Source organism: Sceloporus undulatus, chromosome 3, assembly GCF_019175285.1.
Source record: "Sceloporus undulatus isolate JIND9_A2432 ecotype Alabama chromosome 3, SceUnd_v1.1, whole genome shotgun sequence".
NCBI classification, from domain to species: domain Eukaryota; kingdom Metazoa; phylum Chordata; class Lepidosauria; order Squamata; family Phrynosomatidae; genus Sceloporus; species Sceloporus undulatus.
In genome coordinates, this window is record NC_056524.1 from 25,435,532 (window position 1) to 25,456,808 (window position 21,277).

Genomic DNA, 21,277 nt, shown 5'->3' on the forward strand with positions numbered 1-21,277 from the left:
CGCGGGCCGCATCCGGCCCACGGGCCGGAGGTTGCCGACCCCTGAGTTAGAGAGTCAGTAACATTGTCCACTGTAATTTGAAACAGATAACATTTCTTCATACTTCCAGATCTGTTTGGTTTTAGGGTGTACTTAACTAAATAATACTTTATTTCAGTGTACCTAACAAAATACTACTTTATTTCAGGAAAGGGCAGTTAGTGACCCACTGCTTGTTGTTGGAGAGTAAATCCCATCAGCTGTAACCAGCATAGCAAGTTGAGAAGGATGATAGGAGTTGCAGTCCAGCAGGATGACAAGTTGCCCACCCTTATGCTGTTTACTGTCACTTAGTTGGCCTGTTTTTATATCTTTTTATTTCTAGTGCACATCTGATCTGTTCAATCTGCATTGTGCCAGTATCTTTGGCCTTGTCTTCATACACTGCAGTCAGGGTTGGGAATGGTATTGGCTCAGTTATCAGGAATCCTATTAACCTGGGACAGGTTGTGTGTAGTATGCTGGTTTTCTGCATGGTGTGTGACTCATTTTGGTGCAACTGAACAGAAGTACATCAAATGTGCAGTGTGAATGTGGTCCTCAGAAGACCTTTCTTGAAAGACAGCATTTTCCTCTGTCAGCCTAAGAGCCCCCTGTCCAAAGTTGATTCCAAAGCCTGCAGACTTTTATCAAGAGCTTCATCTGATTCCTAGAAACACTAATGAAGGCAATCCATATGAGCTCAGCTATCCTGGCCTTCACCTGTTTCACACAGGCTTATTAGGTAGGAATTCCCCTTCATCCTCTCTTTTCTCCCTTCTGTTTCTGTTTGTTAGAGAGAAATCTGGCATTACAAGCACAGAGCAAATAATCCTTGGGGGCTGCATCCGCACTGCAGAAATAATCCAGATTGACACCTCTTTAACAGCCCTGGCTCAACGCTATCAAATTCTGGGATTTGAAGTTTTGGCGGTTACTTAGCCTTCTCTATCAGAGAGTTCTGGTGCCACAACAAACTACAAATTCCAGAGCTCCATAGCATTGAACTTGGGCAGTTAAAAGTGGCACCGACATGAATTAGTCCTGCAGTGTGGATGCAGCCAGTGTCAGGCTGGCAGCTTTAGGCAACCTATCCCAAATCAAGACTTAGGAAGTGTAAACAAGGCCCTTGACAGTTCCTGAAGCTGGAAGCTAGAGCTGAAACTACCTTGGGATAGAACTAGTGCCTTATGTATCATGAGCAGTAATAAGCTCTAGGGAGTAGTCTAGGCAAGGCTGTGTGCCAAGCAGTTTGCACCAAGCCTAGCCAATGTAGAGGTTCCATATCAGCTGCCTAGTTTACAAGGTCTGATAATCCACACTCTGTGCTTCAGGAGTGGACCTGACATCAAAACTCCGAAGAGGGGCCCTAAGTGTGTCTCTGTAGACCTTAAGGTTCCAGATTGAGCCCTGGAGAGCTCAGTGATGGAATCTTTAGAGAATTTGGGCTACAGACATCTATCTCTGCCGCAGAAAGAGTATTTTTGTTCATTGAGTGTATTATTCCACAGTATTATTTTGTATTTGCAGCACTACCAGAATTAACCCTTTCCTCATATAAAATGGGCATGAATGCATATTGATGGGTGGATAGTCAGAATCATACAGTTGGAAGAGACCTCAAGGGCCATGAAGTCCAATCCTCTGCCATGCAGGAATACATAATCAAATCACCCCCAACAGTTGGCCATCTAGCCTCTGCTTAAAACCTTCCAAAGAAGAGAATGTGTTCCACTGTCAAACAGGCCTTATTTTCAGGAAATTTAGGTGGAACCTCTTTTCCTGTAGTTTGCATCCATTGCTCCAGCTCCTATTCACTAGAGCAGCAGAAAACAAACTTGCCCACTCTCTAATATGACACCCCTTGAAATATTTAAACAGGGCTATCATATCACCTATTAAGAGTATGCTCCTTAAATGCAAAACTTCAGGGTAAGATTCTTTAATGAGATTGGTTTACAGATTTTTGCTTACCATAAAGAATCTTTTAAAAAATCATATATAGCTTACTTCTCTTGGCACTAAGCCCCAGTTGAACAGTATGTTGAAAGTATCAGTCCTCTACTGTATGTAGAAAAAATAAGAAATGTCTTTCTTAATATACTAGTTGGGGACCTTTCTTACTTTTCTGAGGAACATGCCTCAAGTTCTCACTTTAAGGATTCTCTTGGCAGAATGCTTGTCCAGGTGTGCCTGTACTTCTATTGCAAGTGCTTGTGGCGCTGCCTGAAGTTCGTGGTGAGGAAACTGACTGGACGATGTGAGTTGCAAAGGATCTGCTACAGCACAAAGCCTGGAGCTGGCAGAACTATGAAAATTGGTAAGTGGTTGTGCAGGTGACCAACAAACACCTAATTCTATTGTTTTAATTGTGATTTGTGTCTTAGAGCTGAAGTAGATGGCCCAGAAGAATTGATCTCTGGCCGTGATCGCTCCAGGACTGCAGCAACCAAATGGCCCACTCCCGAAGTGGGCCACAGTCCCAAACAGGCTGCCAGCAGGAGTAAATTGAATTTGCTTAAGTTGCCTTCTCCAGGGTGAAAACAAGAGAGGTTCCCTGTTTCATTAATGGTGAGGAATTTTGGCAGATGTTGCTCGATAGCTGGTTGTGTGACGAGCAACACCGGCTGAAATTTTCCCTTTCCCTCCCGGCAGCCCTTTTTCTATGTCTCTCCATGCATGAGGGATGGGCACCTGTGACCCTTCCAGTATTGTTGGACTTCATAATCCCTCACTTTGGCTAGGGAAGATGGGTGTTTCTTCACTGCTAACAAACAAGGTCTGAGATTTATTCAATATGCTATAGTTAAGTGTTTCCCTTACTTTAAATCACCACTCTTCCACCATCCCTTCATGATGTTCATTCATCATGTGATGACCATCCTTCTGTTGACAAGTGTGGTTGGTCCTCAGGTTGGTGGTGCAGTCCACCACTAGGGCCACACTCAAAGCTTTACAAGGTTGGTAGAAATTATTTGCTTATGCTCCACAGGCATAGTTTTCAAGAGTGCAGTCTCTCCTCCACACCGTAATGACACAGCAGCATAAGATGCTATGGGGAGTGTATATTATTTGTTTTAAGGTGTATTATTTATTTATTTTGTTTGCTTATATCCCTCCTTTTTCCTAATAACAGGACTCAAGGCAGTTTACAACATGTTAAAAACAATACACTTGTTTCGAACTGTTTTCTTGAGCACACTGTCTCTTTATAATAAAAATTACATATCTCTGAATGCACATGAATGCACATAATAATAACAATAATAATAATAATAATAATAATAATAATAATAATAATAATAATAATAATAATAATATTTATTTGTATACCGCCCTCTGGCAAACCAATCCGGGCGGTTAACAACAGTAAAATATAAAATATAACAATTAAAAACACTTTATCCCTCCCCCCCTTAAGACAGTATTAAACAGTATAACATATTAAAACACAATGTCAATGCATAAAAACAACAATTAAAAAATAAAACCCTGATATCCCTCTGTTGATCCTCGACCATCACTAAGATGGGGCCACGGGAGGAATGAGGGAATCAGGAACCTGGGCCGGGATGGTTAATCTGGAAAGGCCTGCCGGAAGAGATCCGTCTTGACCGCTTTTTTAAAGCTGTCTAATGATGTTATCTGACGGATCTCATCCGGCAGGTCGTTCCAGAGTTTGGGGGCGACAGCAGAGAACGCCCTCTGGGAGGTCGCCACAAGCCTAGATTTTAAACGCTGTAGTAAGTTCCTCCCAGAGGACCGGAGAGCGCGGGGAGGATTGTACGGGAGGAGGCGGTCCCTAAGATAGCTTGGACCCAAGCCATTTAGGGCTTTAAAGGTGATAACCAACACCTTGTACTGGGCCCGGAAGCTGATAGGCAGCCAGTGGAGGGACCTCAAAACCGGAGTAATGTGGTCCCTCCTAGATGTTCCTGAGACAAGCCTGGCTGCCATATTTTGACATGACTTTTAATTACACTGACACGAGGACCCATTGCTGATTTCTGGGGATTTGGTCACACACATTTATTTATAACCCTCCTTCTTTCATTTTTTTTATCATTGATTATTCATTTATAAAGTCTGGAGTTAGGTTTATTTTACATGCTATTTTGTTGAAATTGGCAAAATCTAATGTTAACTAAAACCTCAAAAACATTTTTTCCACAGAAACATCATTGAGGAATTCGAAAAATAAGGTGAGCAAATGCCTGTAGTCTACAACCTAAATTTCCATGTGGTGTTTTTCCATGTTCTTCTTCCTAAGTATTTTAGCAGCTTATGCAGCCTTGTAAAATAATAATAGAAAACCTCAATAGCCTACATGCCTATATGTAGCTTTTAGCAATGTATGGTACATTCACTAACTGTTGAAACAAAATATAAGGGAAGGCCAGAGTGATGCAATCCTCATGTCTCAGTAACCTCATGAAACCTACTCAATAACTGTTAGAAGCCTGCGTTGAAGTCCAAAGGGGGTCACTTTGGGAAGTTAGTCTTTCCACCTAATCTTCGACATTGGTTGCTCCTGAGTACCAATGAGATGGCAATTTGAAGAATACTTTGTATACTGAAAAGTTCTATAAAACTTTTTTAATAGAATAATAAATAGGCTTTATGAGACGTAGTGTATGCCAGTAAGATCACAAAGAATAATCCCTGCAATTCTAAGACTACCAAGAGATCAAGCAGGCATTGTTAAGCTTTCATACAGCAGTTTCTTCACAAGCCAGGCACTTTTATGGTCTTTTTTAACATCCTTTTCCTCCCCCTGACACCCCTGTGAAGTAGGTCACCACTAATCTCATTTAGCAGATGGAGACTGTGACAGGCCTTATTGAGCCATTGTCTACCCGGAGAGGATCATTGTTAGCATATTGATAGGGCTGACCATGTTTCTCTGTGAGACACAGATGAATAAGACCCAACTCTATGATGTCATCACTCTAGCAACTTTAATAAAAGTCGCCTGTGGTTATTCTTTCATTTTCTATGGGACTACCTGATTGAGTTAAATTGTGTGATGGTTTGTTTGTTTATTTGTTTGTTTGTTTTCTCAGCTGCTTCAAAATGCAGTAAGTGTTCATCCAGATGCAATTGAGAAAACTATAGACACCGTTATGGAACTGAAAAAAATTAACCCGGATGTAAACCCACAGTAAGTTCGTGAGTTTGTATATATGGAATTGGGGTTGTGAAGAATAAGTTAATTTGCATTCTTAATAGCAATAGCAAGGACATTTCTATACCGCTTACCGATGTATTAAATGGTTTACAAAGTGTAAGCTAATTTGCTTTACATTGCTTTGTGTTATCCAAAAAGCTGGGGATCCTAGGAGGGCACCAACAAATTAATATGTTTTAGGGGAATTCTAATAGTTCAAATAAAATACCTTGGCTGGGGCAACCTTCAGCCTTGGGGTCTTAACCCTCTTTATACTGGCTCGAAATCATACAGAACTCCAGAGGCAATTCCAAATGGATTTTGTAGGGTTTTTGTTTTGGTTTTTTTGAGAAAATATGGAACACCCACACAAGCACACACTCCCTCATGCAAACAGAACTAACAAAGCAAAGGTAGGAGAATGGAAAAGCGGAGGCTTTGCTAGTGGTAATATGGTACCGATCCTTTTGTGTGGTTCCAGTTGATGGGCATACAGAACAGTGACAGCTCAATAGCTGGCTCAGCAAGTGGGGTGGCTAGCTTATTGAGGAGTCTAGTAGAAAGAACAGAGTATCTGCCCAGTCCCAAACATACCAAATTGCTATTTGGTGGTGGTATATATACTCAAAATCATATCCTCGGGCACTATTCTTAGAATGAAGGGATTAATTTACTGCTAAATAGTTTTCCAAGAGAGAAGAATGGTCAGGAGTTTGAGAAAAAGTTTGGACAATTTGCATGAATACCTCAAACAATGGGAAACTTCTGTTGTCCATTGTCTGTGTATGAACAGCCATCTTCTTCACCAGAATCCCATCATCGCCCTCCATAGACAAAGGGATTATGCTGATGTCTTTGGGTGATCTCATTGTGATGGGTGCCTTTGCTTCCTCCCTTGTTGTAGCCAACCGGATTTCCACATTGGAATTACCTTTTCTAGGTTACCCACCCCACCATTCCTTTTAACATTAGGTTGATATCAAATCTGAGGGGTGATCAGGGCCCTGACCTTGAGGTAACAGTTGGGATCTCTTTTCCCCATAGCTTCTCAGTGTAATCTGGGGAAAGTTTTGTGCTGAATGATTATTTACTTGTGTGCTTTTACTTGCTTGTAGAGTTGAAGGCTTTCATGGCCGGCATCCATAGTTTTTTTTTGTGGGGTTTTCAGTCTATGTTTGTTTTTGTTATTATTTACTTGTATGTGATTGCACATTGTGCTGCTCCAACAAAGTTGTTCCTTTGTTGATTGGCAGTAGCCTCCCTTCCCTTTCTGTGAGGCTACTTTGCAATGGCGGGGATAAGGTGGTCTGGAATCCCTGTATTATCTCAGTTCAGGAAATGACAGTAATAGAGTACTTACTTTTTCATTTGGAGCAGCAGCAGGGCTCAAGGGGGGGATGTCCAGTTGTCCTTCACCCCCAGAGGCTGGATCCAGGGCATCCTCAGACCATATGAGAGATTGTGGCTGGAAGTACTCCTTTCCTGCCCACAGTCTGAGGATGGCTGTACACAGCTGTACATAGTTTTAGGTGAATGTCACAGAACTGCATGGAGTTTGTGAACAGAATCAGCACATTTTTGCATTGTATAGCAACATGCATGAAAAAGCCATGTTCAGTTATTTTTCCCTGATGAGTTGTACACCAAATCCTGGATTGGTCTATTTGATGTATGAAATAGCCCTAGAAATATTATTTTGTCTATCACAGAAAAGACAGCACTGAAATATTGGATGAAATATCACTCTCTCAGGTATGACAATGAAAAATAATTCCTTGGGGGAGAGAGATGGAGCTCTAACAAGCTATGAATTCCCCAAGAGAACAACCAAGTGTAAGGCCTGTCTGTTAAAATTGGTACATGACAGGCAAGGGCTAACAGACTCAGACCTGGGCAAATAAGTCCTGATACCTGTTTTGTCTGTTATAGTAACACTGCTATTACTTGCTAATTTTGGTTGCAATTAGTGCCCTCAGATGTGACTGATTAAAGGGAGATATTTTATAATGATTTCCCTCCACAGAGAAGGCAGAATCATTTTCATCTTTTGAAGTCCTTTCACACTACATAATTAAAGCATTTTGATCTCACTTTAATTGCCATGGAGGCACTCTGTGAAATCCTATTACAATGTACCCTTGTTATATGCTGGGGTTTGGTTCCAAGATCCCCCGTGGATAACAAAATCCATGGATGCTCAAGTCTCATTAAATATAATGACATATCAAAATGTTGTCCCTTACAAAAATTGGAAAATCAAGGTTGGTTTTTTTTAAAAAATTTATACTTTTTTTGAACATTTTCAAACCGTGGATGCTTGAATTCGTGTATAAAAAATCAGTGTATAAGAATGGCCAACTGTATTGGCAGTTTGGGGCATGGGAGTGAGAAGTATTTTGGATTCTCAGCCAGAGAGGTTCTAGTGCTTTGCCAGACTACAAACCCCAGAATTCCATAGGATGTCACCATGGCAGTAATTGTACAATGGGGCCTTGGTATCTGCTAGGGTTTGGTTCCATAGATATCAAAATCCATGGGTGGTCAAGCCCCATTAAATACAGAGGCATAGTGAAATGTTGTCACTTAGGGTATATCAAATGGCAAAATCATTATTGGATTTGTTTTAATATTGTCAAGCCATAGATAGTTGAATCCATGGGGGAAAGTCTGTGGATACTGAGTCCAGACTGTATACAGTGGACCCTTGTTATACGCTAGGTTTGGTTCCAAGATCGTGGATAACAAAATCCATGGATGCTCAAGTCCCATTAAATATAATGACATAGCAAAATTGTGTCCCTTATAAAAAATGGAAAATTAAGGTTTGATATTTGAAATTTATACTTTTTTTTTAATATTTTCAAACCTTGGATGCTTGAATCCGTGTATAAAAAAATCCATGTATAAGGAGGGCCAACTGTAGTGTGAAAGTTGGTCTGCTTGATGTCTGAAATAACCCTAGAAAGGACAGCATTGAAATGTTAAATGAAATGTTGCTCCTTTGAATATGTCAATGGAAAATAATACCTTTGGGGGAAAAGATGCAAGCTCTAAAAGCCATAAACCCAAGGGTCACTTGGGTTGTGCATTCTATTCTCATTCCACTTTTTTGATGGACTTTAGTGTCTTAACACATATCTTTTCTTTAAGATACGCTTGCTCTCAACCCCACCCCAATTTAGTTTGTCAGGGAGCATAGCCATTCATACTTCTCACATATAATTTTAAAGTACAGAAAATGAGGACCTTGAATATGTGATAAGTGTTTTTGAGTTTGTCCAGAATGCATTTCTCATCTTAATATAAAGAAGTGAGTCTTGCTAAGCATCTGGTGCAACTTTCTCAGCCCATTTCAGAAGTGAAGCTCTATCATGAGTCCCTTTACCAAAATAATGTACAATTAGAGATGAACACTGCTCTTTTCCAGAAAGACACAACAGGTCTGTCCAGGGTTTTCCACCTACCATTTAGGCAGAGTAGAATAACAGTTCTTCTCAGGGGAAAAAGCAACAAAGGATATAATTCTCAAAAGTGATTTTTCAAAAAAAAAAATGACACAGCTTTGGCGAGATAGAAGCATACCCTCTCCAACCCCAACCCCCCATATCTCTGTCACATTCATTGGGAAGTTTGGCTTGTCTTACCCTCACCATTACTAATGCAAGCAAAATCATGCTTTGCACGTTGTAAAATATGTACTGTATTCCATGATTATAACTCCATCCCAAATTAATATCAGTCAAATGCAAAGCTTAAATTGCTGAATGTGCTGTGTGTTAAGTCACTTTTATTGTTTGCTTGCTTGTTTTTGCACTCCAGGCTGGGTGTATCTCTGCAGGCCTGCCTCCTACAGATTGTGGGGTACAGGAATTTGATTGCACAAGTTGAAAAGCTGCGCAGAGAGCCCTATGATTCAGAGGATCCCCAGCATGAAGAAATGCTGCTGAAGGTAGGCAGTTTCATGACTGAAAGCCGTTAATGTTAATGGATATGAGGAATTATAGGCCGGTGTCATTGCTGCCATTTTTGAGCAAGGTGATCGAGAGGGCAGTTGCCCTTCAGCTCCAAGCTGTCTTGGATGAAACTGATTATCTAGACCCATTTCAAACTGGCTTTAGGACAGGCTTTGGGGTTGAGACTGCCATGGTTGCTTTGACCGACGATCTGCGTCTGAGCATTGACAGGGGGAGTGTGACCTGGTGCTCTTAGACCTCTCAGCGGCTTTTGATACTTAGATCACGGCATCCTCTTGGACCGCCTGAGGGGGTTAGTATCGGGGGCACTGCTTTGCAGTGGTTCCGGTCCTTCCTCTCGGGCAGGTCTCAGAGGGTGCTACTCGGGGCTGTAGCTCCAGCAAGAGGCACCTCACTTGTGGGGTTCCTCAGGGGGCTTTTGTCCCCGATGTTTAACATCTATATGAAGCTGGATGAGATGGTGCTGGGTGTTATCAGTACGCTGATGACACCCAAATCTGTTTCTCCGTATCTCGTTCGTCGGCCTCGAATTCCGATGGCATCTCTTCTCTCAATGAATGTCTTCAGGCGGTAATGGGCTGGATGAGGAAAAACAGATTGAAACTGAATCCAGACAAGACGGAGGTGCTCATGGTAGCGGCCCCGAAACCAAGAATTGGGTTTCAACCTCCAGTCCTGGATGGGGTCACACTCTCCTCCAGCGACTCTCATCCTAGGGGGTGCCCTTGACTCGTCGCTCCTGATGACAATCAGGTAAATGCGACGGTCAGGAGTGCCTGTTATCAGCTTCGGCTGATACGCCAGTTGCGCCCTTTTCTGGAAGTAAGGGATCTTGAGACGGTTGTGCACGCGCTGGTAACCTCGCCTTGACTTCTGTAATGCACTCTACATGGGGCTACCCTGTGCTTGGACTCGGAAATTACAGCGGTTCAAAATATGGCAGCAGGCTTGTCTCAGGAACATCTAGGAGGCCACATTACTCCAGTTTGAGGTCCCTCACTGGCTGCCTATCAGCTTCGTGCCCAGTACAAGGTGTTGGTATCACCTTTAAAGCCCTAAATGGTTGGGTCCAAGCATCTTAGGGACCGCCTCCTCCCGTACAATCCTCCCCGCGTCCTCCGGTCCCTAGGAGGAACTACTACAGCTTAAAATCTAGGCTTGGGCACCTCCCAGAGGGCGTTCTCTGCTGTCGCCCCCAAACTCTGGAATGACCGCCGGATGAGATCTGTCAGATAACATCATTAGACAGCTATAAAAAGCGGTCAAGACGGCTCTCTCCGGCAGGCCTTTCCAGATTAACCATCCGGCCCAGGTTCCTGATTCCCTCATTCCTCCCGTGGCCCCATCTTAGTTGATGGTCGAGGATCAACAGAGGAATCAGGGTTTAAGTTTTTAATTGTGTTTTTTAGCATATATGTGTTTTAATATGTTATATGTTAATACTGCTAAGGGGGGGAGGGATAAAGTGTTTTTAATTGTCATATTTTATATTTTACTGTTGTTAACCGCCCGGATTGGTTTGCCAGAGGGCGGTATACAAATAATTTATTATTATTTATTTTATTATTATTATTATTATTATTATTCTATTGATGTGAATTCTCAAGCTTCATATGGAACTTAGCCAAGCAATTGGGTGGTGGTGTTGAGGTATTGAGGGATGACCCTTCCTGGGTATAGCTGCCATGTACCTGGCAGTCACCTATGCAGCCTCCATTTAAATTTATCCTCAAAGGGAAAGCCCGTGACTCCTGACTCAGGATGCATCTCACTGCAGAATTAATGCAGTTTAACATGGCTTTGACTGCCATGGATCCATGCTATGGATTCCTGGCATTTGTAGTTTGTTGTGGCACAGAGCTCCTGACAGAGAAGGCTAAATATCTCACAAAACTACAATCGTAGAATCCATAGCATTGAACCATAGCAATTAAAGCAGTCTCTTCCACTGTCAACAGTTCAATACCATGAAAGGGCTTCTTGTACTCTGTGGACTCCAATTAACTTGTGTGAGCAGCTAACTCATGGAGCTAAAATACTTCAAATGGGGGATCTGTGATCAGATTTTCTGATGTTTGATGACAATTCGGGCTCAACAAAATTCTGATTTTCCCCCTCCTCTTATGTGAGATATGGTTTAGCATGAGTGGGAGGAAACATGCCAAGTGGACAAAAGTAGCAGAAAATTGTTTTCTTTCAAAAGAGTTCATTCCCCAAGATATATATTTTAAAGGAGTTTAAGTGCTTTATTTGTTCTAAGGGCTTTACGTTGCAGTTCTGGCAGAGTAGGTTGCACAAATGAAGGATCCATGAAACTGTCTATTTTAGCTAGCAGGGGATGCTGGGGATTGCCCTTTAAATATTATGTTATGTTATGCCCCATTATATGCTATGTATTATACATGTATTTTGGATTTTGTACTCTGTATTCTTTATTTTTATAGATTTATTAGTATAATTCTTTATGTTATAATATGCTGTGATGGTATTTGATGGGGGGTATTTTGTATTTTTGATACCTTGCTTTGTAATCGGCTTTGATTCTGCAAGGAAAAGGCGGACAATATATGAATAACTCATGGGGGGAAGGGTCTGAACTGAATGATACAGTGGTGATGGGAGATGAAGAACGGCAAACCCAAACCTCTGCCATTTTCTGAATAATAAAGTAGCTTTGTAGAGAGAAGTTGGGCTTCTGCCACTAGGCAGATGGATTTTAGACCCTTGTTGCATCATGACCAATGTTAGCTGTCCAGTGGCATTAATTTTAATTAGTAATCTTGTTGGATACTTTTTGCATTTGCTTGCAGTTTGGGGGCCAGCAAATACAGCACCGAGAACAACTGAGGAAGTGAATTTCTGTTGCTAACCTGCTTATACGTTCTCTTAGCTAAGGTGAAAGGAAGAGATGGTCACACTTGTGCACTTGATTTTTCCTCAGTAAGCTTATGCTGTACCAAAAGCATGAACTTTATCGCATGGGGCTTAAACCGTTCCCCAGCACGTTCTAACGGGGGGGCGCGGGGGCGTGCACAGAACGCATGGGCCAGGGATGGGGCCCAGAACGCGACTTTACCACACGGGGGACCACCGCCGCCGCTGCGCATTCCCATCGCGTTTCCATTTGGTTCCAAGGGCGCCATTTCTGGGAACTGTTTCAAAGGTACCAGAAATGGCGCCCTCTGGAACCGAATTGGAACGCGATGGGAACACGTGGCGGCGTTCCCCCGTACGGTAAAGTCACATTTGTGGCCCCATCCCATGCCATCGCATTCCGTGTGCACCCCCGCGCGCCCCTAGAACGTGCTGGGGAACGGTTTAAGCCCCATGCGATAAAGTTCATGCTTTTTAAAGTAGATTTTAAAGTAGATGCTCGGTCAGTCTGTTGTTGTTATTATTACTATTATTATTTTATTCACTTTATCCTGCCTTTTTCCACTACAGGGACTCAAGGCATTTTCAAATGCATGCATAGGCAACATTTTGGATGATACTGAGCTAGTTGTTATTTTATTATTATTTATTTATTCTTAGCACTGTAGATTTGCCCAGCGCTGTACATAAAAACACAAATATAAAAGAGTTAATTTTATTACAAATAAATAAAAGTAGTTAATTTATTACAAGTAGAAGTTTAATATATCCAGACATTTTTAACTATGTGGGGGAGACTTTTTCCCCCCGAAAACCCCAAAATTTGGGAGGAATTGAGAAGAAGGCAATATAACACTCAGAGGTAGGGGGAAAAATGTAAAGGTTAGTCCCTTGACATGACTATCAGTCATAACCAACTGTAGGGGGCGGTACTCATCTCTCTCTCATTTCTAAGCCAAAGAGCCAGTGCCTTCCCACTGAGAAGTGGTACCTGTCTATCTACTTGTATTAGCATGCTTTTGAACTGCTAGGTTGGCAGAAGCTGGAACTACTAATGGGAGCTCACCCCATCACCAGGGCCTCGAACTGCAAACCTGCCGATCTTTCAATCAACAGAGTCAGTGTCTTAACCACTTGAGCCTCTGCATACCTTAAGAAAAGCTTGTCCTAAATCCCCTAAAAGTACCAGATCTTATCTGATTTAGAAGCTGCACAGAACCAGCTCTAGTGACTACTTGGATGTGAGACTGACAATGAATAACAGGTACTGTAGGCTACATTTCAGATGAAGGAATCGCAAAACCACGTTTGAGTATTCCTTGCCTAAGAAAACCCTGTGAAATTCATGGGATTGCCAATAAGTTGACAGGTGACTTGAAGGCACATACACCCACACATATGTCAAAGCCACCACCTTGAATTGAGCTCAGAAGCAAATTGGAAGCCAGAAGAGTTGATATAAGATCAGTGGTATATACTCTCTAGAGCAGTGGTTCTCAGATGGTGGGGATGGCACAAGAGTTGCTCAAGAAGGTGCAAGAATGAAGGCTCTCATCCCTACTCCTGCTCTTCCCAAATTACTTTATGCGTTGAGTTAGATATTGAATTTACTTAAATAAAACTGTTATAATTTGAACGATGTTATTTCCTTACAAAATGTGAAAATATGAATTTTATGTGTGAATGAAAATATGCACATTAAATAAACAAAATATTTTTATTCATGTACTATTTGAGTGGGGGGATGTAGATGTAAAGCGGGCATTTGAATACCATTGTTCTAGACAGAGCATTCCTATTTTGCACTAGCTATTGCTTATGAACCGCTTTCAAGGGCAGCTCCCCATAAAGAGCATTAATAGGAGCTGAATCTTGGGGTAATTAAGGTCTGAACAGTTGTGACGAAATCCATCCTCCCTAGGATCTTTATTTCGGTAGTTTTACTTTATTTTTCTCCTCTTTGTTGTCCTCTTGTGAAATTGGTGCAAGTGTTCATGAACCATGAAGACTAATCGCTATGTGCTTTGAATCCACACTGTAATTTGAAACCAAATAATTTGTAATTTGGAACCATGGAAACCCACTGGGTGACCATGAGCAAGTCACATACTCTCAGCCTCAGAGGAAGGCAAAGGCAACCCCCTTTGGAACAAATCATGTCAAGAAAACCCCATGATATGTTTGCCTTAGGGTCCCGATAAGTCAGAAACAACTTGAAGGCACAGAACAACAAAAAGGGTCTGTGCCAAACCAAGGATGACAGAGAATTTCAACCTTGCACCTTGCCTTAGAAATTCACACATTTTAAAAATACAAATGGCAGACAGATGTATTTTTGTATTAAAAATACAGAGGTGCACAGCTGAAAAAGATATGCAAGACGCTGTAACAAATGGGAACAATGTGCATTAGGGGAAATACATATGGATTTCAATGTGGGGAAAAAGAAAAAAAGAGTTTTGCAATTTTACACAATAAAGGTTGAAATGAGAATGCAGATGCAATTCTTTTTTACATCCTTATGCCAAAAATATAAACCATGAGTCATTGGCAGGGTTATCACACCATTTCTGTATCCGCTAAGACAGGATTTCTCACTAGCTGGCATTTCTAAAATGTATTTTTACGTATTAAGGAGCTCTTTCTGACTAGTCTTTACTCTGCAATTTCCCCCAGGCTCTTCCAAATACGATGTATAACAATGAAGGTACAACCCATATAAAACTAATTTCACAAATGTCAATCCACAGAAATCCTGAGTTGAAATATACCTGTGCGGGTTTCTTTTTCTCTCTCTCTCTCTCTTCTGTAGCTATGGAAATGCTTGAAACCTGAATCCCCATTGGAAGCTCGGATTTCCAAGCAGTGGTGTGAAATTGGTTTCCAAGGTGATGATCCTAAAACAGACTTCAGAGGAATGGGCCTCCTGGGGTTATATAACTTGTTGTAAGTATATTTTGGTGTTTTTCCACATAAAGGTACAAGTTATGTTTTGACTTTCTGGCTTGTATCAATTGCTGTCTTTTTGAAATACTAGAAGGCTCCCACTTCTGTTCATTGAAATTTTGCATCCTTCTTGATGGCAAGTAATGGTGCCATCATATCTTCCTTTATGATAAGTTTATTTCAAATTCTTCACAACCAACTCAAACAACATTTTGTATAAACACATCATATTTTTTAAAAAGTCTTTTAATTTCTTGTGTAACCTATTAACTTGGCCACTGATGAGCGATTCCATATATTCTAAACAATCCATCAATTGCCAGACGTTTTATGTGTTTTCAGAATCTATTCATGTATTTCTTTAGACTATTTTAGTAAGGGATTTAACAATTAAATGGGAAGGGGCATAATATCACCACCATAAAGGATAAGCTGCAGCCCTATACTTAACTGCACAAAAGTAAATCCCATTGAACATTAAATGACCTACTTCTGACTGAATGTTTATAGCATTTTGCTATTACTTGTATAAACTGAGTCGCCCTGCATCCACTTCCATTTGATGGAGACTATGTCCCTCTTTTGAGCAATGTCACTAAAGCCTGAAATGTGTTTTTCTTCCCAGATACTTTGCTGAGTGTGATGCTGCTGCAGCTCAGCAGATCCTCTCTGACTCCCTTCAACCAAAATACAGGTAACGTTTGAAGCTGAAAATAGCAGCAGGCTTTAATAAATAAAACATATTAGTAGCCATTTTGCATTCCTTTTACTCGTAATGTATGAGATGTTTCACCTTACCTGACTGCAGAGATAAAATACCATAACTCCACATATTCCATGCATTTATTTTTAGTAGTAAATGCATTATCTTTAATTCATGTTTATGCTGTTGTTTTAGCTGCTTATTTTTTGTTTTCTTTCTTTCTTTTTCCATCTTTCACAATGAAGGGAGGTCACTAAAGAGGAGCTAAGGTATTTTTGTTTCTTTTGCATTTTATAAACCTGGAAATAAAATTTTGAAGCAGACTTAAACTCTGTTCTAGGGATTGCAAGAATGCAAGGAGAGGGTGGTTTGCAGTCTTCCCTTGTGAGCAGAGAGAAATGGCTGCATCTTCCAGGTTCCTAAGAGGATAATGAAAATAGTTACTGTTAACAACAAGCACTTGTGTAACTATCCTGAGGCACCAGATCACATTTGATTTTGGAAGCTAAGCAAGGCGATGCCTGGTTAGTTCCTGGATGGGAGACCACAAGAGATTATTAGCTGCTTCAGAGTATATTTCAGAGGAAGGCCATGGCAAATCACCTCTGAGTATTCCTTGCCTAAGAAAACCCTACAATATTCATAGGGCCCCCATAAGTGAGGAAACTATTTTGAGGTCACATACATGCACAGAAAAGGTAGTGCCTATGTTTAACCAGGCAAAGATGAGATTGGGGCGAAGGGACCTGACAGGACTCTTCAGTTGCTTTGAAGTGTTTGTCCATGGAAGAGTGAGAAAAAAAACTTTTAACCTCTTGGAGCTTGGAAAAGTTTCTTGTTTTGGTCAGCAACATATTGTCCAACATCTGGGTTTGAAGCTATAAATTCTGAGACTTGGGGATTGTGTAGTCCCAAAACTGGAGATTAGATACTTCATAGTTATTAGTCATGAGGGTTGCTTTTGAATTCCAGTTTCTGAGAAGCAATTGGAAAATAATCCCATCACTTTTATGCCCAGGCTCTGGGCTTTCTTAACACATCTGGCTGAGTCATTACTGGAAATATTGAAGTTAACTGGACCTGAAATCTGGATTTAATCTGAATTCAACAGAACCCTTACAGCAAAAGAGCCAATTTTTGTGGTCTGAAAAATGTGTTCGTACTTGCACAAGTAAAGAGAAATGCTCCAGGAACATTTCATTCACAAGGAAATGTTGTGCATGCTTTTGCGATATTGCAATATTGCGTAAATTGCACTATTGCAAAGGTGCGAAAGCTCATTGCGATCCATTGAGGTTTTGTCATCATCAGTTTTTGAATTTTAGCCGGATTTCCCAGGGTGCTGTTCAACAACTTTCCTTCCTGTGTCATTTGGCCGTCCCAGTAGAATTACATCACTGCCCTTTCTTTTTAATATTGTATTCCTTGTGGTTTAAAATATAAATTTCTCTCTTGTAATGTTTAGTATAAGCAGAAGTTAAAGAACACAAATAACCCACTGTAACACAGTTGAAATCTATGCATGTATGTGTGAACACAGGCATTTCCTAAAAAACCATGGGAAACAACACCTAAGTGTGAGATGCTTTGATAATATTGATTATTGTATGATGGTGCAAATATATTTGGGACCATAGCACAAAAATATCGGAATTGGCAGGCAATGCAATAATCGCAGGAGAGTGCAAAAAATGAGCTGAGTCCATCTCCATAGTCTTTTCATTCATTCATATGGAAAAGAGAATCCCAGGATACTGTAGTAGCAATCATGTATTCAGCCAGAGGAAACATAGCGTTGTCCTCAGAATTCTACCAAAACACACAAGCAGCACCTCAAATCAAAATCACAATATAGCTAGTGTGGTATATCACAGTAAAAGAGACACAAAGAAGGTTCACACCTCCAAAATGGTTTAATTACCTGAGAAGAGTTTCCAAGGTGATGTTTCTCCTCAGAGAGATAATCTTCACCCTGCTACTTCTAAAAGTGTCTGCCTATAACAGGATAAATGTTCACATTTGTCTTCATGGAGCCATACACTTTTCCAGAGCTTCTGAAAATTGTTTTTGGGGGGGCACAGTCACAGTTCCCAGAATCCCCCTCCATCAGCATGACCAGTGACCATGCTGACTGAGGGGTTCTGAAGGCTGCAGTCCAAATGAGTAATTTTTCCAAGCTGTGCAGTTCCTCCTCTGTGCTTGGCTATCGCAGATAATGAATGTTCTTTTCATAAAATTGCATTGAGTAGCGATTACACCTGAACTGCTGGGGTATATCTAGAGTGCTCCCTTATTTGGTATCTTTAAGTTATTTCTGACTTGCGGCAACCTTAAGGCAAATCTGTCATGGGTTCTTGGCAAGGTTTGTTCAGAGGAGGTTTGCCATTGGCTTCACTTGGGGCTGAGAGCATGTGACTTGCCAAGGTCACTCAGTGATATTAATGGCCGAGTGGGGAATGAAACACTGGTCTCCAGAGTTGTAGTCCAACACTCAAAAAATTATGCCATGGAACCTGGTTAATCAAAATGTTGCAGTGCTTGAATCCTGAAAGTCCTGGCTTCACTGCAGTACTGCAAATGATACACACACCATCAAGACAATAGAGAAATTTTTGCTGTTTGTAATGATAGGTTTGAAAATATGTCATTTCTTCTTGAGTTTCAAGCATTCTCCTTAAGGATTTGTCATTTCTGTTGGTCTGCTTAGCAAATGGTGGGGCAGATAGGAGAGGATTCTGTGTGCATTTTTTCCCCCAAGAACACAGACCTATTTCCCATTACATAATTGTGTAAAGAGGCAGAAATGGAAAAACTGTCCTCAGTTCTACAGAAGGCTGGGAGAGGAATTCTAGTTCATTTCTCCAAGGAGGAAAAGCTGGTCCTCTTGTATATATGCTTGGGTGAGATCTAAACTTTTAAACTTTGAGCTACTGCTGTGGGAGGAGCCAGAAGCCTAATTCTACAGAAGGCTGGGAGAGGTGTGCGCCTAATGGCACACAATTTTTTAATTTTTCTTATATAGTCAAGGAGATTTTGGAGAAGAGAAGAGAAGCTGACCTGGGGAACATTGTTGGAGGCGGTCTCCTTTAATTTTCCACATATTCTTTTCCCTTTTTTCCTTAAGGGGCTTGTGGGGACTTTTGCTCAGAGGAAGTGAGTCAGAGACTTGCCTCTGGAAGGAGCTAGTAGCCAGGAGCTCTCTACATAACTGTAGTCCCAGTGAATTGAACTCAGAGACAGAGCTTGGGACAAAGGCCAAGCCAGCAGGGGTTCTTTACACTGGTGTTTAGCAGGGGGATCCCACAGTCTTGTTTCAGTACCTTCTTAAGACTTCTCAGTATGGACAATGGAGGACCTGCTGCAGTCACTAGCAACACTTGTGGGATGTTTGTCTTCTTGCCTAGAGATGTGGGGAACTTCACCTGCACCAAGTGCAAGTTGGTAACCCTCTTGGAAGAGGAAGTCTGGCAGCTGGAGGCCGAGGTGTCTACACTTCAGCATCTTAGGGAGCAAGAGGTTTTCCTTGACAGAACGGACTGAGGGGACTTGGATGGGAAACACACAGAGGAAGTTGCTGGGGAGGAGGAGGTCACTTCACACACAACAGAAGTAGATAGTTGGAGGAATGTCACATACAGAAGTAGAGAATGTTCTGTGAACTTGCAGCTACAGAATTGATTTGAATCTGTCTCTATTATCAAGAATGATGAGGAACAGCAGCAGGGACAGACTTCAGGGACAGAGCAGGGGACCCAGAGAACACCACCAAAGGGGACAGCCGCTGCTAAGCCTCGGTGGAGGCATGTGGTGGTTGTGGGGGGACTCCCTCCTGAGAAGCACTGAACCAGTGATTTGTGGGCCTGACAAGATGTGTCAGGAGGTGTGCTGTCTCCCTGGGGCAAGGATCCGTGATGTGACAGAGAGGTTGACAAGACTTGTCAAGCCTACTGACCATCACCCCTTTCTTTTGGTTCATGTGGGAACCAATGATACTGCAAGGCACAGCCTTCAGAATATCATAAGGGATTATGAGGCTTTGGGTAGGAAGTTGAAAGAAATGAATACACAGGTTGTCATCTCATCTCTTCTCCCAGTTGAAGGGCATGGTCCAGGAAGGAAGAGGAAAATAGCAGTGGTGAATAAATGGCTCCGCAGATGGTGCCGCCAAGAACGGTTTGGATTTATAGATCATGTTCTGAGGTTCCATGAGGAGGGACTTCTGGCAAGGGATGGGTTGCATCTCATGCCAGTTGGCAAAAATGTTTTTGCCAATAGTCTCAAAAATTTGATCAAGAGGGCTTTAAACTGAGTTTTATGGGAGAGGGAGACAGTATTCTGGAAGGCAAAAAGGTTGGAGAAAATAGTCAAACTGTCCTAGAGGGAAGAAAACAAACAGTGCAAGGACCCAACAGTGTGAGGCAAAAAAAAAAAAAAAAACTTGCACAGGCAGCAAGTAAAGAGGACCCATGGTTTAAGATGTCTCTACACTAATGCACAGAGCATGGGAAATAAGCAAGATGAATTTGAACTCCTAGCACAACAAAGCAAATATGATATAATAGGCCTCACTGAAACCTGGTGGGATGAGACTCATGATTGGAATGTAGGAATAGAGGTGTATAACCTTTTCAAGAGAAATAAGCCAAACAGGAAAGGAGGAGGAATAGCCTTATGTCAGGATCATTTACACCAGTGAAGAGATCCAGGACATCGATCATGTGGAGAAACTGGAGCGTGGCCAAAGGAGGGCGACTAAAATGGTGAAGGGTCTGGAAACCATGCCCTGTGAGAAACGATTTAGGGAGTTGGGGATGTTTAGCCTGGAGAAGAGAAGGTTAAGAGGTGATATGATAGCCCTGTTTAAATATTTGAAGGGATGTCATATTGAGGAGGGAGCAAGCTTGTTTTCTGCTGCTCCTGAGACTAGGACCCGGAACAATGGATGCAAGCACCAGGAAAAGAGATTCCACCTCAACATTAGGAGGAACGTCCTGACAGTAAGGGCTGTTTGACAGTGGAACACACTCCCTCAGAGTGTAGTGGAGTCTCCTTCCTTGGAGGTCTTTAAACAGAGGCTGGATGGCCATCTGTTGGGGATGCTGTGATTGAGATTTCCTGCATGGCAAGGGGTTGGACTGGATGGCCCTTGTGGTCTCTTCCAACTCTATTATTCTATTCTATGATTCATACTAATAAGGGTGGGAATGCAGTGTCTAGTATGCCATAAGTACTTTTTTGTGTGTTAGCATAAGAGAGGGTGAAATATTTGCATGATAGAACAGTGAGGCACTTGGCAGACAAAGAGGCTTTCTAGATTTGAGTGATGAATTAGGTTTTAGAGTTCAGTGTTGGTATGCATTTCCACATTTCTGAATAAAACTATATTCCAGTTTTGGAATGGGAAGATTATGATGTGGTCAGTCCTTCCTTCCTTCCTTCCTTTCTTTTTATATGCATCTCCTAGCTTTAGTAGATCACGTTGTGACTGTGCATACAATTTCCCACTAAAAATCATCCACCAGAGTCAGAAATAATTCCAGAGACATAGATCATCTAGAGTACTGTGTGTGTGTTTTATTAATATTGGGATTGGGA

The 21,277-nt window shown here is 41.6% G+C and overlaps 1 protein-coding gene across 4 annotated transcripts in view; it reads left to right on the forward strand.

Annotated features, from left to right (window-relative positions):
- ELMOD1 (ELMO domain containing 1) overlaps positions 1-21,277 on the forward strand; it is a 64,446-nt gene that overhangs the window by 34,228 nt on the left and 8,941 nt on the right. For 2 of the 4 annotated variants that reach the window (XM_042460144.1, XM_042460145.1), the window contains exons 3-9: positions 2,193-2,338; positions 4,192-4,220; positions 5,082-5,179; positions 9,005-9,134; positions 14,846-14,979; positions 15,605-15,673; positions 15,928-15,951. In XM_042460144.1, the coding sequence (XP_042316078.1) occupies positions 2,193-2,338; positions 4,192-4,220; positions 5,082-5,179; positions 9,005-9,134; positions 14,846-14,979; positions 15,605-15,673; positions 15,928-15,951 (630 nt within the window). Of the gene's footprint in view, positions 1-432; positions 764-2,192; positions 2,339-4,191; positions 4,221-5,081; positions 5,180-9,004; positions 9,135-14,845; positions 14,980-15,604; positions 15,674-15,927; positions 15,952-21,277 lie in introns of those variants that run through there. The other 2 variants (XM_042460146.1, XM_042460147.1) reach the window with 2 other exon arrangements.